General features: G+C 53.9%; 2 protein-coding genes across 11 annotated transcripts in view; both read left to right on the forward strand.

The window, feature by feature from the left end:
- Positions 1-14,802, forward strand: part of Tnrc18 (trinucleotide repeat containing 18) — a 107,087-nt gene that overhangs the window by 32,610 nt on the left and 59,675 nt on the right. For 5 of the 10 annotated variants that reach the window (XM_050163258.1, XM_050163262.1, XM_050163257.1 and 2 more), the window contains 3 exons: positions 6,893-7,048; positions 9,825-9,950; positions 11,142-12,761. In XM_050163258.1, coding sequence (XP_050019215.1) covers positions 6,893-7,048; positions 9,825-9,950; positions 11,142-12,761 — 1,902 coding nt within the window. The remainder of the gene's footprint in view (positions 1-6,892; positions 7,049-9,824; positions 9,951-11,141; positions 12,762-14,802) is intronic. The other 5 variants (XM_050163265.1, XM_050163266.1, XM_050163261.1 and 2 more) reach the window with 1 other exon arrangement.
- On the forward strand, positions 353-739 carry LOC126514380 (40S ribosomal protein S27-like). Its single transcript, XM_050163267.1, has one exon. The coding sequence runs from the start codon at positions 429-431 to the stop codon at positions 681-683; it is 255 nt and encodes an 84-aa protein (XP_050019224.1). The 5' UTR covers positions 353-428; the 3' UTR covers positions 684-739.

Raw genomic sequence — 14,802 nt, forward strand, 5'->3', positions numbered from 1 at the left:
TTAGCCTTGGAAAGCCCTTTTCTTCTCTGATGAATGGCTTCCAGGGTGCCAGTGCACACCTGAGACCCAGAGACAAAGGTAGCACCGATCTGAATATGGACTGTGGACTTCTTTCCTTTCTTCTTTTCCCTCCCTCCCCTCTTCGCTCCTTCCTTCCTTCCTTCCTTCCTTCCTTCCTTCCTTCCTTCCTTCCTTCCTTCCTTCCTTCCTTCCTTCCTTCCTTCCTTCCTGCCGTGGTTTTTCGAGACAGGATTTATCCGTGTCCTGGAATTTACTCTTGTAGACCATACTAGTATCGACATCCACCTGGCTCTGCCTCCCGAGTGCTGGGATCACGTTGTTTTTTCTTACATAGTCATACCCCTGATAAACTCTTGTAAGAGTAGACACAGTAGCCTTTCCAGAGGTGACGACCTCCCTATGAGAACATGCCTCTCACAAAGGATCTCCTTCATCCCTCTCCAGAGGAGGAAAAGAGGAAATACAAGAAAAAGCGCCTGGTGCAGAGCCCCAGTTCCTACTTTGCAGATGTGAAGTGCCCAGGATGCTATAAAATCACCACGGTCTTTAGCCATGCACAGACGGTAGTCCTGTGTGTCGGCTGCTCCTCTGTCCTCTGTCAGCCTACAGGCGGGAAAGCAAGACTGACAGAAGGATGCTCCTTCAGGAGGAAGCAGCACTGAAAAGCACCGGATTCGAGATGAGTGGGAACCATCCCAATAAACACATTTTGGATAAAAAAAAAAAGAGTAGACACAGTAAGAAACAAGCAATGATGACCTACTGCACAGGAGAACAATCAGGGTTGGAATGGGGCTCCTTTAGGTAGGTGCTTGGCTAACATGCAGGAAGCTCTGGGCTTTCTCAGCAATGCAGCAATCAGGCATGGTGGTGCGCCCTAAAATCCCAGCACTCAGGAGGTGGAGGCAGGGTGATCAGGAATTCAGGGTCCTCTTCAGCTACCTAGCAAAATTAGGATCAGCCTGGGCTAAATGAGACCCTGTCTCAAAAATAAAAATGGGGCTGGAGAGTTGGCTCAGCAGACAAGAGCATTTCTGGCTCTTGCGGAGGACTAGAGTTTGATTCCGGCAGCCACAATGGATAATTCAGAACCACCTGTAGCTCTGAGGGTACCTTCGCTCGTGTGCACACGCCCGCATGCACATGTACGTGCATAGTTAAGACAGTGAGTATTTAAGAAGACAAATATAATAAGTACACTCAGAAAAAAAAAAAGATTTCATCTTTATTTACCGTGTGTGGTCGTCTGGGTGCAGAGGCATGCCATCATGTCCTCGTGAAGGTCAGAGGCCAGCTTGGGGAAGTTGTCCTCCCCCACCACCATCTGGGTGCTGGGGATTGAACTCAGGTTGTGAGCTTGTTGGCAATTCTTTTACTTGCTGAGCCATCAGGCTGGCCCACGAGGACACTTTAATACACGTAGTGTGACTGTGGTTTCTCCTAAAATATCTCACTCTCGCTCTTTCAAGATGGACTTACTTTATATCCCAAGCTGGCTTAAAAATTGAGATCAGACTCCCGGCGTCACAGGTGAACCTTGCCTTGTAATCTTATGTTGTAGCCACCCCTCCCCCCTTTCTGAGCTGGTTTCATGGAGCCCCGGCTGGCATAGAACTGTGCTAGCTATGGAATCACTGATGACCTAGAACTTGGAGTGCTCCTGCCTCCACCTTTGAAGGGCTGGGATTCCAGGTGTGGCCTCTTCACCCTCATCCTTCTTTGGGGGATGATGCGAGACATTTTATTTGACAAATTGAAGCGTCTGGAATAATGTAGCACCAAGTTTGGACACTGGAGGGGGGGAGCAGGCGGTGAATGAGTTAACGGCAGCAGGTACGACGATTTGGATGCATTTGAAAGATTGCTGCTTCGCTTACGGGTAGAATAGACGGGAAGGATGCAAGATTTCATCAGGCTGTTCCGAATGGCATGGGGTTTAAAACTTTCCCGTTTGTTTGTTTACTTCTGGGATTTCTTTTTATCTAACACTTCTGGATTATGGTTAAATCATAAATAGGGTCAACTTCAGGCTTCTGGTGATTTTAGCCAGAGCGCAGGCAGGATGCTACTGGCTCTCCAAGAGGATTGTATCCCGGCCTTTACAGACAATACCCCTTACATCTATGGAGGTCACGGGCAGTGTGATAAGGAACTGTGGTGTGTGGAATTCCCCCTTCAACCCGTAGGTCCAGGCAAGCCGCAGCGGCTTTACTTTCTTGGCTTTCTCCTTTGTAACCGAATGCGTGTGACTAACTCCTTCCGGGATGAGCCTGGGTTACAGGAGCTGGTGAGGTATGCACTTGGCACACGGCCTGGTGTGTAGGAAAATGACTTGGGAAAGTTGGGAGTTTTATGAATGCCATTAAATCTTTGCACAGGAAGCAGAGATACCCAAGCAGGCGCTCGGCCTGGCTGTGAGTAGGTGGCCCCTTGTTAACCCCGACTTCTGAAGATGTGGTTCTTTCTTGAAGTGCTGGGGATGGAACCCAGGACTTCATGTGTAGTGTTCAGACACTCTACAAATTCACTACAGCCCATCTGTCTTTAATTTTTAAAAAATTTACCTCTGTGTGTGTGTGTGTGCGCGTGCGCGCGCGTGCACACAGGTTTTTCAAGACAAGGTTTCTCTGTGTAGCCTTGGCTGTGTCTGCGCAAGCTGGCTGTCATTCCTCAGGAAGTTGTTCATTTCCTTTGAAGCAGGGTCTCTCAGTGGCCTGGGGTAGGCTAGGCTGCTTGACTGAGCCCTAGGGGTCTGCCTCCTTACTTCCTTAGCCTTGGGATGACACAGGTGTGTCATCATCTCTGACTGTGTGGGTGTGGCTTTTCTGGGAGGGGGGGGGGTTCTCTGTGTAGCCCTGGCTGTCCTGGAACTTTCTCTGTAGAACAGGCTGGCCTCTGCCTCTTGAGTGCGGGGATAAAGGCGTGCACCACCATTGTAGCAGAGAGTGCTTGGAATTTTGATACCACTTTGAATATTCTGATCTTGGAAGCTAAGCAGCTTTGGGCCTGATTAGTGCTTGGATGGGCTAAGAACTTGGATCTTTTGGTAGAAATGGCATTCACACGCGTGAGGATCTAACCACCCTTGTGAAACCACAGAAGAGGCATCACCTGCCTAGAATCCCGGTGCTGGGGAGTCTGAGATAGGAGGCTCCATCAGGCCCACTGGCCAGCCAGTCTAACCAAGTCAGAGCCCTAAGTCCAGGGACAAACCTTGCCACAAAAAAAATAAGATACAGAGTGATTGGGGAGGACGTCTGAGGTCAGCTTCAGGATCTGCACGCACAGGTACACACGTGAACACGCGGGTGTACACACACACACACACACACAATGTACAATTCAAAGATCGCGTGTCAATAACTTACAGTCACTCACGTCTCATCTGAGGAAGGATAAATTTGTGTGGGTAGGGCAAGTGGACCCCCTCAGACCCTGACCTGGAGAAGTCAATTAGCCAGTCATTTGTGACAACAGCTGGTACTACATGGCACCCCGTGGCAGACAGAACTCAAATCCTGTCACAGACAGAAGCTTCTTGAATCTTTCCATGCATCAGCCTTGGAGGGAGAAGGTGATGATGCATTATGCATTTCACACAGCCCGGGGCGATTTAGAGATTGGCCGGAATGACAGCCCTGGGTTGGGAGTGGTGGCGCCTGACTGTGGACTGTGGTCCTGGCGCGCTCGCTCGCTTGCTTGGGAAGGCTAAGGTGGGAGGACCCCCTGACGCTGGAGGCTAGCGTGGCCTGCATAGTGAGGGCTAGAGCGGCTTGGGCTACAGTGAAATCTTGTTTCAGAAAAAAGAAAGAAAAAGCGGGCCATGGAGATGGCTCAGTGCGTAAGAGTGCTTACTGTGCAAGCCTGGGGACCTGAGTTCAAATCCCAGCCCCCACACTAGCAGCTGGGAAGACATGTGCACATGTTGAATGGACACAAATTCGTATACATGTGTGCACACACGCGCACACAGAGTGAGCCTAGGAGCTAGGACATGACTTCTGCTAATCCTCAGAGTCCCGCTTTGTCCCAGTTCTTCCCCAGGGAGACTGACCATCCACAGCCAACTCCTTCAGTTTCTAGCCGGGAGAAACCTTCAGCTCAGAACATGCTGAATTAAATCTAAATTAATTGAGATTTAATAAAACAACCATAGAGTTCTTCAGTCTCCATAGCTGCGTTTCAGATGCTCAGGCCTGACACGTGGTCAGTGGCTGCCACATCTCCAACAGCACAGCATCTGCTGGGCCCTGGTCCTCTCTGTGTCGCTGTCATAATTTATCTACCTAGTCCTGTACCTCGTAGATCCTGCTGTGCTCTGGCTTTGTTGAGGATGTCAGGGAGGTGATGAGGCTGGTGGGCCTCGTGGAACTGTTCTGTAGGAGACATCTTAAGTACTGTGAGTGGAACCCAGTACCTTGATCATGCTAGGTGGGTGGGTGCTCTACCACTGAGCCACACCCCAGCCCCTCACTGGGGATTCTAGGCAGGGGCTCTACCACTGAGTCACGCCCCAGCCCCTCACTGGGGAATTCTAGGCAGGGGCTCCACCACTGAGCCACACCCTAGCCCCTAACCCTGACCAGCCTTGACTTATTCTAGTCCAGAGTGGTTTCGAACTTTCCATCCTCTTGCCTCTCCTGAGGCTCTAATGACTGTCCTGTGCCATCTCTCCTGGCTTTGTGCCAATTTTAAGATTGCCGCTCCATGCAGTGGCTTACCTGGTCACTGGAATCCCCCCAGAGGCCCCCCCCCAGCCTGGGAGGCAGTAGTTGGGGTGCTTTGAAGCCCTGATGGTGACAGGAGCCGTTGGTGGCATCCGGGCCCCAACGCTTCTCTGGGTGCTGCTTACTGGGTTTCACAAGCCCAGGCAGGGGGCAGGCCCGGGCCCTGCGCTTCCGCACAGCCTGGGCAGGAAGAACTGGTGGCTGATGTAAGCCTTTGCGCAAACCCCTGGCTACTGGCTTCCGGAGCTTTCTACCCGCCATCTGCCACATCAAGGAGGAAGCCTAGGGCTTGGCAGGGCCCCGAGACCCTACTTCTCTGGGCTCGGGCAACATGAATGTGCTGACCGGCCACGAGGGCCCTTGGCCCGCAGGAGTTGGCGCTGGATGCTGGAGAGGGACTGGGCTGCAGTGACAGTGGCTGGACATAGACCATGGTAACAGGCATGTGGTCAGAGGGTGTATGCCATCTCTAGCTACTGCTGTCCTTACTGGCGGGGGGGGGGGGAGTCAGTGAGGAAGCCCGGTCTTTGGCTTACTCACTTTTCCCACGTTTACCCCAAAGGGGATGGGGTGTATTTAGAAATTCTATCTCCTTTGAGAGACAGTCATTGGGCTTTAGGGATATGAGGCTTGCATGGGAGGGCTGTTGGGGGACCCAGAAGCTGGAATAGTGCATACATGGGAGGAGACTACAAGTTCCCTGTGGCTTAGACCGGGGCCCCTGGCATCTGAGCCGCACATCCTGTCTGTGTGTCCAGTGTAATGTGACTTGCTGTGCAGTCTGCAAACAGTGCCCACCTCTCAGGGACTAGAGAAGGCCTTTGTGTGTTTATACAGAACCCTCTGCTGGGGACCGGCCAGGATGGGTACCTGGGGCTTGGTAAGGGTGCTGGGCCTAGTTATATGTTCAGGGCTCACTGCCTGTCTCGCAGGGTATACTGGGGAGAGCTTGAAATCGCCCACAAAACATCTGGCCTATTTACTATTACTGTTCCTGAAAATACCATTATATAATTCTTGTTAAATGCATGCCTCCCACCCAATTTTTGTTTTTTAAATAGTATTATTATTATTTGTCTAGTGCTGAAGATTGAGCCTAGGTCCTCATGCATACTAGCACTAGCTAGTACATGACATCCCATCCAGACTGAGGATGGGTGCTTCAGACAGCGTCTCCTCCTGTAGGCAGACTACCTGGAATTTACTGTGCAGCCCAGCCTGGTCTTGAATTGCGAATTCAGATGACAGATGTAACTATCAGGACAGGCTCCATCATTTTAAGACCTTTTTTTTTTTTTGATTTTTCGAGACAGGGTTTCTCCATAGCTTTTGGTTCCTGTCCTGGAACTAGCTCTTGTAGACCAGGCTGGCCTAGAACTCACAGAGATCCGCCTGCCTCTGCCTCTCGAGTGCTGGGATTAAAGGTTCGCCACCACCGCCCGGCGAACTTTTCATTTTTTGAGGCAAGGACTGGCTGTGTAGCCCAGGCTAGCTTAGAATCTGCCATCCTTCTGCCTCAGCTCACAAGTGCCGGTGTTATAGGTGCATGTCCCCATTCCTGATGTTCACTGTTTGCCTTGCTCCTTGCGATGGTCCTCTCAGGGTGGGCTCTGAGATGTCCTGCTGGGTGTGCAGGCAGTCGCTGCTCCTTGGCTATGCCAAGGCTTTTCCTCCTTGGCCTCGGCTTCCCCATTAGTGGGCATGTGCAGTCCATAGACACTCAGGCTCTTGCACATCCTGGATGACTGTGGGGTCCTTGGGGATGTTTGGTGTCCTGTGCTGAGGTCAGAACATGAGCTTTTCTCCAGTGGCCATCGTCTTCCTTATTCCGTGGGTCCCCTGGGTGGTCCCTGGGGCCCCCTACTCCCATTCTCAACTGGGCTCAGGCTTGCATCAGCAGCTAGAGTGGTAAAACTTCTCTGGGGGATGGAGGGGTGCTGAACCTGAGGGAAACCTAGCTATCTTCCTTGCTATAGTGATTGGGCCCATAGGTTGTGGTCCAGGCTGACCAAGGGGTGCAATGCCCTTTGATTTCTGGCAGTGAAGGATTCATGGAGTAGGGGACCTTGGGATGGTGGTCCAGGTGTCACAACCTGTTTTTCTGGCTGCCTGACAGGGACCTCCCCCCCCCCTTTTCTCTGCAGGCGAGGCCTTCTTGGGCAGCTTTGTGGCCAGCGGGATGGGGCCTTCGACCCCTTCTCAGGGAAGCCCGGTATCCCTGCCCTCTGACCTCTCCTTCCGCTCCCCCACCCCCAGCAACCTGCCCATGGTGCAGCTGTGGGCTGCCCACGCCCAGGAAGGTAAGGAGTGGGCCAGATGGGAGGGGCTGAGGGCTGCTGGGCCACTGTCTCAACCATGATGACAATTTTACGTCCCCAACACCATTCTCAACAACTTTCTTCCCATGGCCTCCCCGTTTCCCCTTTAGTGCTCTGTGCTGTCTTGTTACCACAGGGCCTTTGCATAGCCATGTATACCTCTGCTTGCAGCTCTCACCCCGCCCACTGGCTCCTCCTTCAGCCATTGGCTCCTCTCCCTGCTGTCCTGTAAAAGACAACAAAAGGTTTACCTGTGCAATTATTCCCAGGTGGTGTGTGCTCTGAGGGCAGTAGCTGTTTATTCGATGAGAACCCCCCCACACTTACCCCCATCTCACACCCCAACTATTGTGGGGAGCCATAGACCTGGGTACTCTGGGCTCCTTTTTTGGGGGCAGAGCTAGGGATTAAACCAATGTAAGGCCCCATGCATGGGAGGTGTGTCTCCTCCACCTCTGGCTCTGGTAGATTTGGGGTATTGGTTGGTTGAGGTTGGGGTCCTCTTATGTCTCGTGGACCTTGAGGGCTCCCCTAGAGTCTGGAGTGCTGTAGTTATGGGAGACCCCTGTTGTCTGCTTTAGGCTTCCTGGGCCATTCCCTACCTCCTGGGGTTGGAGGCATAATGGATGCCCAGCAGCCTGGGGTTGTGGGCTATAGCCAGAAGTGTCCCTGTTAGGTGTCACAGCATGGTCTTTCCTGTATGGAGGTCACTAAGGCCTCTTAGGATGGGCACCCGAATCCAGGAATGAGTTTATACACCATACACGGGGAGGGCTGTGTCCCCTCTGCTGGGTGTTTGCTGTGGTCTGGGATGATGGTTGCTTGTGTGGGCTGGTGTTCTGAGCCCCTCCCACCGAGCTCTGCCCCCTCGGCAGGAGGGGCCTGGACCAGCAAAGGGCGCCTCTCCTGTGTCACCTCATTCCTCGTTCCTCAGTCCTTCCCAGCATGCTGATAGCTACAGCAAACACACGCCACTGACGTGATCTGGTCCTGGGGCTGCATTCTTGGGCCCCCTCCATCCTCTTTAGCAGCCTGGGAAGGGACTGCGGTGCCCATCTTGGTGCATGAGAGTGGAGGGACCTGCTGCGTGCAGCTGAGCATTTGTTCATGTTTACCTGTAGTGCTGTGGACTGGCATCTGTTCTGTTTTGCGATTTGCGTTGTGGATTGCCTTGTCTTGTTCTGTTTTGTTTTCAAGACAAAGTATTGCTTGCTACATAGCGCTGACAGGCCTAGAATTCACTAGAATGACCTTGAATCTGCAACAATCCTCCTGCCTCTGCTTTTCAAGTACTGGGACTACCTGTGTGAAGCCAACACTCTGGACATCCCCCCCATTTATTTATTTGTTTGTTTGTTTGTTGCCCAGGTTGGCCTTGAACTCACTGAGACTCACCTGCCTCCGCCTCCAGAGTACTAGGATCAGAGGTGTGCACCACCAACACATCTGGCCTTATATCTTACTTTGTGGCAGGTTCTCACTAAGTTGCCCCAGACTAACCTTGAGTTTCCCTCAGTCTCTCAAGTAGCCAGGATTACTGGCCTGTATCTGCAGAGCACCGCCTGTTTGTGATTCTTTGGTGGGAGGGAGGCAGTGCTGGAGAATCAAATTCAGGACTTCGTGAATGTCAGGCCAGCGTCCAGAGCACTGTCCCTATCCCCATCAGTGTTGTTTTGTTGTTGTTGCTTTTTTTTTCTTCCTCAAGATAAGGTCTCTCTGTGTAGCCCTGGCTGCCCTGGAACTCGCTCTGTAGACCAGGTTGGACTAGAACTCACAGAGATCTGCCTGCTTCTGCTGGGATTAAAGGCGTGCGCCACCACCCCCTGGCTGCCTGGTGGTCTTTAATTTAATGTATTAGGTGATGTGAAGAAAAAACATTAGCCCTAAAGGCTGGGGACGTGCCTTGCTTCTCTGTCCTCAGACGGACCACAGTTCAGGGTCAGGGACACCGTCTCTTGCGCTCTCCAGTCCCAGGCAAGCGTAAGAAGCTTTGCCTGGCTCCTCAGTGCCCGCCTTTCTGTCCTCATGCCTGCCCTACGTTCATTCTTTGCTGGCCCTTATTGTCCCTGTTCGTCACCTGTAGCCACCACCCTTTTTGAAGTCACACCACTTTCACCGTGGGCTTCACCGTGGGAGCCCTTTCAGGAGGCTTGAAGGGTCTTCCTTGCAAGAGTGGGCAGCCAGACCTGCCTGGCTTCTGCGTTCAGAGAAGTCAAGTAATCAAATCTGAGGCACACAGCAGAGGTGGGAGGCCCATGAAATCCACTCATCCAGGGTCCACACTTTACTGAGGTTGTCTGGGCGTAGGGTCCAGGGCCTTTGGTTCAAAGCTGGGTTTAGCTACAGTTCGATCTCTTAGATAGTGGTCCATTGTGAGTCTGTTTTTTGTTGTTATTTTTCTTTGTTTTGTTTTGCTTTGCTTTTAATCTGTAAAATGAGATAAGAGTGTTGCTTTTGAGGTTTAAATAAGAATAATGGCTCTTGTTGTTTGGTTCCATCCTGAGTTTGGTTCTGGGGTATTTGAACTTGTATCCAAGCCCTGGATTTCCTGGGCCTCAAGGAAGACTTGAGGTGGCAGGGCTTGAAGGGGGACAGTGGCTACTGTGGGAACTGGTGTTAACCACTCAGCGTTTTGTATCAGGGTGCTGCTGGGTCACGGTGTTCCCCCCCCCCCCCAGGAAAAGAAAATACTAGAAAGAAGTTCCCTGTGGGGGAAGGGTGACGGACTAATCTAGACCTCTCTGTCTTCTCTCCTTAGGCTTCTCCCACCTGCCCAGCGGACTGTACCCATCCTACCTCCACCTGAACCACCTGGAGCCCCCCAGCAGCGGGAGCCCCCTCCTCAGCCAGCTGGCTCAGCCCAGCATCTTCGATACCCAGAAAGGTCAGGAACAGAGCAGGGTGGGGCTGTTGCCTGGCAGGGAGGATCTGGCAGAGTGATTTCCTGGGGGTTCCTCTGGGGATCCTCTGTAGGATTCCAGGTATCTTCCATTGTCTCTTTCTTGGGGAGGGGGGGGTCCCTAGATGGAACCCAGGGCCTTGCAGGTGCTTGGAAAGGATTCTACCGCTGAACTGCAACCCCTCCCCCAGTCTCTTCACCAGTATTTCCTTTTCTTTTATTGAGACAAGGTTTCTCTGTGTAGCCCTGGCTGTCCTGGAACTCACCTTGTGGATCAGGCTGGCCTTGAACTCACTGAGATCCCCCCCTGTCTGGGCCTCCCAAGTACTGGGAATAAAGGCACATGCCACCATACCTGACCTTCACCTATATTTTCTTTTTCTTCCCTCCCCCTCCTTCCCTTCCCCCTCTCCCCTCCCTCCCGCCAGCCCTCTGGGTGTAGATCAGAGGGCAACTCTTGGCAAGCTCTCCTTCTGCCACACTGGCGGGAGATGTTACATGCTCAGCCGTTTTACAGTCTTTCCTCCATTCCTTCCTCTCCCTCCCAGTCTTGTCTTCTCTCTCTCCACTCCCCGCCTCCTTTCTTTCTGTGTGCTCACAGCCGGTAGTCCATAGTGGCCTCGACTCTGCTACATAGCTGAGGATGCCCTTAAACTTAGTGGCCACCTGCTTTTACCAGGATTACAGGCGCAGACTTCAGGATGCCCTTTTGAGACACGGTCCCAAAGTCCCCTTGCCCGTCACTGTGTTACACAAAGCCCTTCAAGACAGGGCTTCTCTGTGTAACAGTCCTGGCTGTCCTGAAACTTTTTGTATTTGAGGGCTGGCCTCAAACTCACAGAGATCCACCTGCCTCTGCCTCCCAAGTGCTGGGATTAAGGCAAGTGCCACCACCGCCCGGTTTGCCCACAGCCTCCTGATAAGCTCTGGACAGACAGTTCTGAAAGCAACCATGGGCTCCTCTCCCTTTAGAAATGAGGAGACAGGCCCCGGGAGGATGAGATGGCTGAAGCCAGGTTTCTGCTATCTTCCAGGCATGCCTGGCCCTTCCCTCTGAGAGACCAGGTCCCTTACACGTTGTCTCTCAGGGGGGCCATGCTCCCTTGGTTAAGGGGAAGGAATCTTGGGGCTTGGAGTGGGCGAGGATCCTGGCTCACTGTGTCTGTTTCTCCCTAGATGGCTTCTACCTGCCTGCGCCCGGGCCCTTGCACTCTCACTCATCCTCCTCCAGAACTCCTGGGGGCCACTCCTCGGGTGGCCCAGCCAAAGGCTCCTCCCGGGAAGGTGCAGGGAAGGACCGCTCAGGCCGCGGTGGAGACCCCCCTCCGTTGTTCGGCAAGAAAGACCCTCGGGCACGGGAGGAGGTGACCGTGCCTCGTGGGGTGGTGGACTTGACCCAGGAGGCCCGAGCCGAGGGCCGCCAGGACCGTGGGCCCTCACGCCTGGCTGAGCGCCTGTCACCCTTTTTGGCAGAGGCCAAAGCCAAGGGCTCTTTGCAGCCATCCGCCCTGAGCCTCTGCAATGGAGCAGTGGACGCGGGGCTGGTGGCCGAATTGAGCCGTGGAGGTGCCAAGGAGGTAGCCAGGCAGGAGGAGAGTGCCCGGCTGCTGCGGCGGGCTGAAGTTCTGCTGCCCACGGCCAGACCCTGTGGGTCTCCACTGCCACCGCCACCTCCATTGCCCCCCAAGGGTCCCCCTGCACCCCCTTCCTCGACACCTGCTGGTGTCTATACCGTGTTCCGTGAACCGGGCCGTGAGCACCGTGTGGTGGCACCCACCTTTGTGCCTTCTGTGGAGGCCTTTGATGAGCGTGTGGGACCCATCCAGATAGCATCCCAGGCTCGCGATGCCAGGGCCAGAGAGCGCGAGCCAGGCCGTCCTGGGGTCCTGCAGGGTCCCCCTGGATCTCCACGACTGGAGCGACCAGAGGTCCTGCGGGAGAAGAGTTCTGTCATCCGCTCCCTCAAGCGTCCACCTCCATCCGAGGGACCTCCAGCCCGCTCCTCCCGGTCCTCCCCGGATGCCCGCACCTACCTGCCCCCCAAGGACCTACTCAAGCCTGAGGCCGATTCGAGACCTTGTGAGCGTGCACCTAGAGGCTCCAGCTCCTCTGCTGCCCAGCAGGCTGCCAAGTTCTTTGGCCTGGAACCATCCCGACCCCCTGTGCCGGAACCCAAGTGGAAACCCTTTGAGCTGGGCAACTTTGCCACCACGCAGATGGCTGTCCTGGCTGCCCAGCACCACCATGCCAGCCGAGTCGAAGAGGAAGCGGCTGTCGCCACAGCATCCAAAAAGGCCTACCTGGACCCTGGGGGTGCAATGCCCCGTGCCTCGGCCACTTGCGGCAGGCCTGGTGCTGACCTCCACCCAGCAGCCCACGGACCCGGAGAGGCTTCTGCCATGCAGAGCCTCATCAAATACAGTGGTAGTTTTGCTCGGGAGGCCGTGGCTGTGCGCCCTGGTGGCGGTGGGAAGAAGAGCCCTTTTGGAGGCCTGGGTACCATGAAACCTGAACCTACACCCACATCTGCAGGTCCCCCCAGAGCCCAGGCCCGACTTACACACCCTGGGGTCCCTACAGCTGGAGGGGGCCGGCAGCTGAAACGGGACCCCGAGAGACCTGAGAGCGCCAAGACCTTCGGGCGGGAGGGCTCCGCCCAGGGGGAGGCTGAAGTGAGACACCCCCCTGTGGGCATTGCCGTGGCTGTGGCACGACAGAAGGACAGTGGGAGCAGTAGCCGCCTGGGGCCTGGGCTGGCAGACCAGGAGCGCTCGCTGACCCTGAACAATGTCAAAGGTAGGTGCTGGGTTCCGTTTCTGTTTTGTTTTAGCAGTTCTGGGGGTGCTCTGCCACTGAGTTATGTGCTGCCCCTTCTGTTATCTTCAGGGGGGCAGTCTGGTAGAGACTCCAGCTCACTTTGTTGTCAAGAGTGATCTTGAACTTTTGATCCGCTGGCCTCCACTACAAGTGCTGGGCCATCAGCATGGGTACCATGACACTGGTCATGCAGGGCTGTGATGGTCCACTCCCTGAGTGCTGGGCCATCGGCATGGGCATCATGACATTGGTTCATGCTGGGCTGTGATGGACCCCGGAGCTCACTGCACGCTATGCGAGCGTCCTAGCAATTGATTCACTGCCCCAGCCCCCATTTCTCATTAAGTTACTCAGACTTGTGTTTGATCTGTAGCCTAGACGCGATTTGGATTTGTAGTAGTTGGGATTGGGATTACTCTTGTGGGTACAGGTGCCGTGCGCCAATGTGGAGGTCACAGGGACAGCTTGGATGCTCTTTTTACCTTCTGCTGTGAGACGGGCTCTCTCGTTTACCTATTTATTGTGTATGTGTGTACATGCATGCACATGTGGAGGTCAGAGGACGAGATGTCAGAAATAGTTGGTCTTCCTTGTGGGTTCTGGTGCTGGAACTCGGGTCTTCAGGCTTGGCAGCAGGTGCCTTTACTCACTGAGTCACCTCGCCGGCCCAAGACAAGTTTCTCTTGTGGGGCTGCGGAATCAGGCTAGCTGGTCCCAGATCGGCCACGGCTTCTCTTCTCCACTTCTCCCATCTGGCGAGAGGGGCTCTAGGATCACAGCCCTGAGCTATCACGCCCAGCTTTACATGCTTCTGGAGGATCCAAGTCCTCACACTTGTACTTTGCTTTCTGAGTCATCTCCCTAGTCCCTAAATCTTGGTTCTGTCTGCCTCACTGTCTCACCTGGTTTTCTGCCCCCACCCCCCTTTTTTAATAAAAGACAGGGTTTCACAGTGTGGCCCTGACCAGGCTGGCTTTGAACTCATGGAGGTTCATCTGCCACTGCCTGTGGAGTTCTGGCATTTAAGGCATGCCACCGCACTCCTGGCTGGTGTCTTACTCTTTCCCCCCCAGACCCCCCTTCTTTACGCCACCACCGCTCCCTCCCAGTATTGCTTGCCCATCGTGGCTGCCATTGAAACTGTGATTGCCTTCCCCATTATCCGTGTAGACGTGTAGAATGCAGGAGAGGAGAACGAAGAAAAAGACCATTATGTTTTCCCAGCACCTCAAACACTTTCCTGACTTTGCCTGAATTCATTTTCCCGTGCAATTTGTGTCCACCCGCAGAGTGGCTAGTGCGGCACAGTCCTGGTGCTGTGCGTTGTTACCGCGTCACAGTGAGGGTTGTTTCTCCCGAGGTGGCGGACTCTTTACAAGTAGCATTTTTTTTTTTACGGCCTTTAATATTCCATGGAGAGCACGTGCCAGCAGGTACCATAGTTAGGTTTCCGGTCCCTGGTGGGCATTTTACGTTTTTGCCTGCTCTCTTTTGTCTCGAGAGTGCTGTGTGGAATATTTCTGCACGTAGTGCCTCTGTGCTGTTTTGAGTCCCTTTGTTCTGTCCTAGAGATTCCTAGGAATAGACTAACCTCAAGCCCCCCATTCTGAGTCCTCCAGTGGGGTAGAGCCGGGCGTTGCCTCTGGTGTCCAGTCAGCGTGGGGCTTGGAGCATAGCAGGTGCTGGGCAAGCAGGTCAATGAGTGAGTGTTGCTCAAGAGAAGTGGCTTCCCGACAGACCCCAGTGAGTCTTTTTTTAGTGAAGTAATGTGCGGGTGCAGGTGTGTATGTGTGTGTGCGAGTGAGAGAGATCGTGTGTGTGTGTGAGAGTGTGTGTGAGAGTGAGTGTGTGTGTGAGAATCGTGTGTGTGTGAGAGAGAGATCGTGTGTGCGTGTGTGTGTGAGAGAGATCGTGTGTGTGAGTGAGACAGATCTTGTGTGTGCGTGTGTGTGTGTGTGTGTGTGTGTGTGTGAGAGAGAGAGAGAGAGAGAGAGAGAGAGAGAGAGAGAGAGAGAGAGAG

The sequence above is a fragment of the Alexandromys fortis genome, unplaced genomic scaffold (genome assembly GCF_014885135.2).
Source record: "Alexandromys fortis isolate MF-2015 unplaced genomic scaffold, M_Fortis_MF-2015_v1.1 scaffold_144, whole genome shotgun sequence".
NCBI lineage: Eukaryota > Metazoa > Chordata > Mammalia > Rodentia > Cricetidae > Alexandromys > Alexandromys fortis.

What these genes read in the sequence shown, in the direction of transcription:
- LOC126514380 (XM_050163267.1), top strand. Translation starts at nt 429, where the DNA reads ATGCCTCTCACAAAGGATCTCCTTCATCCCTCTCCAGAGGAGGAAAAG.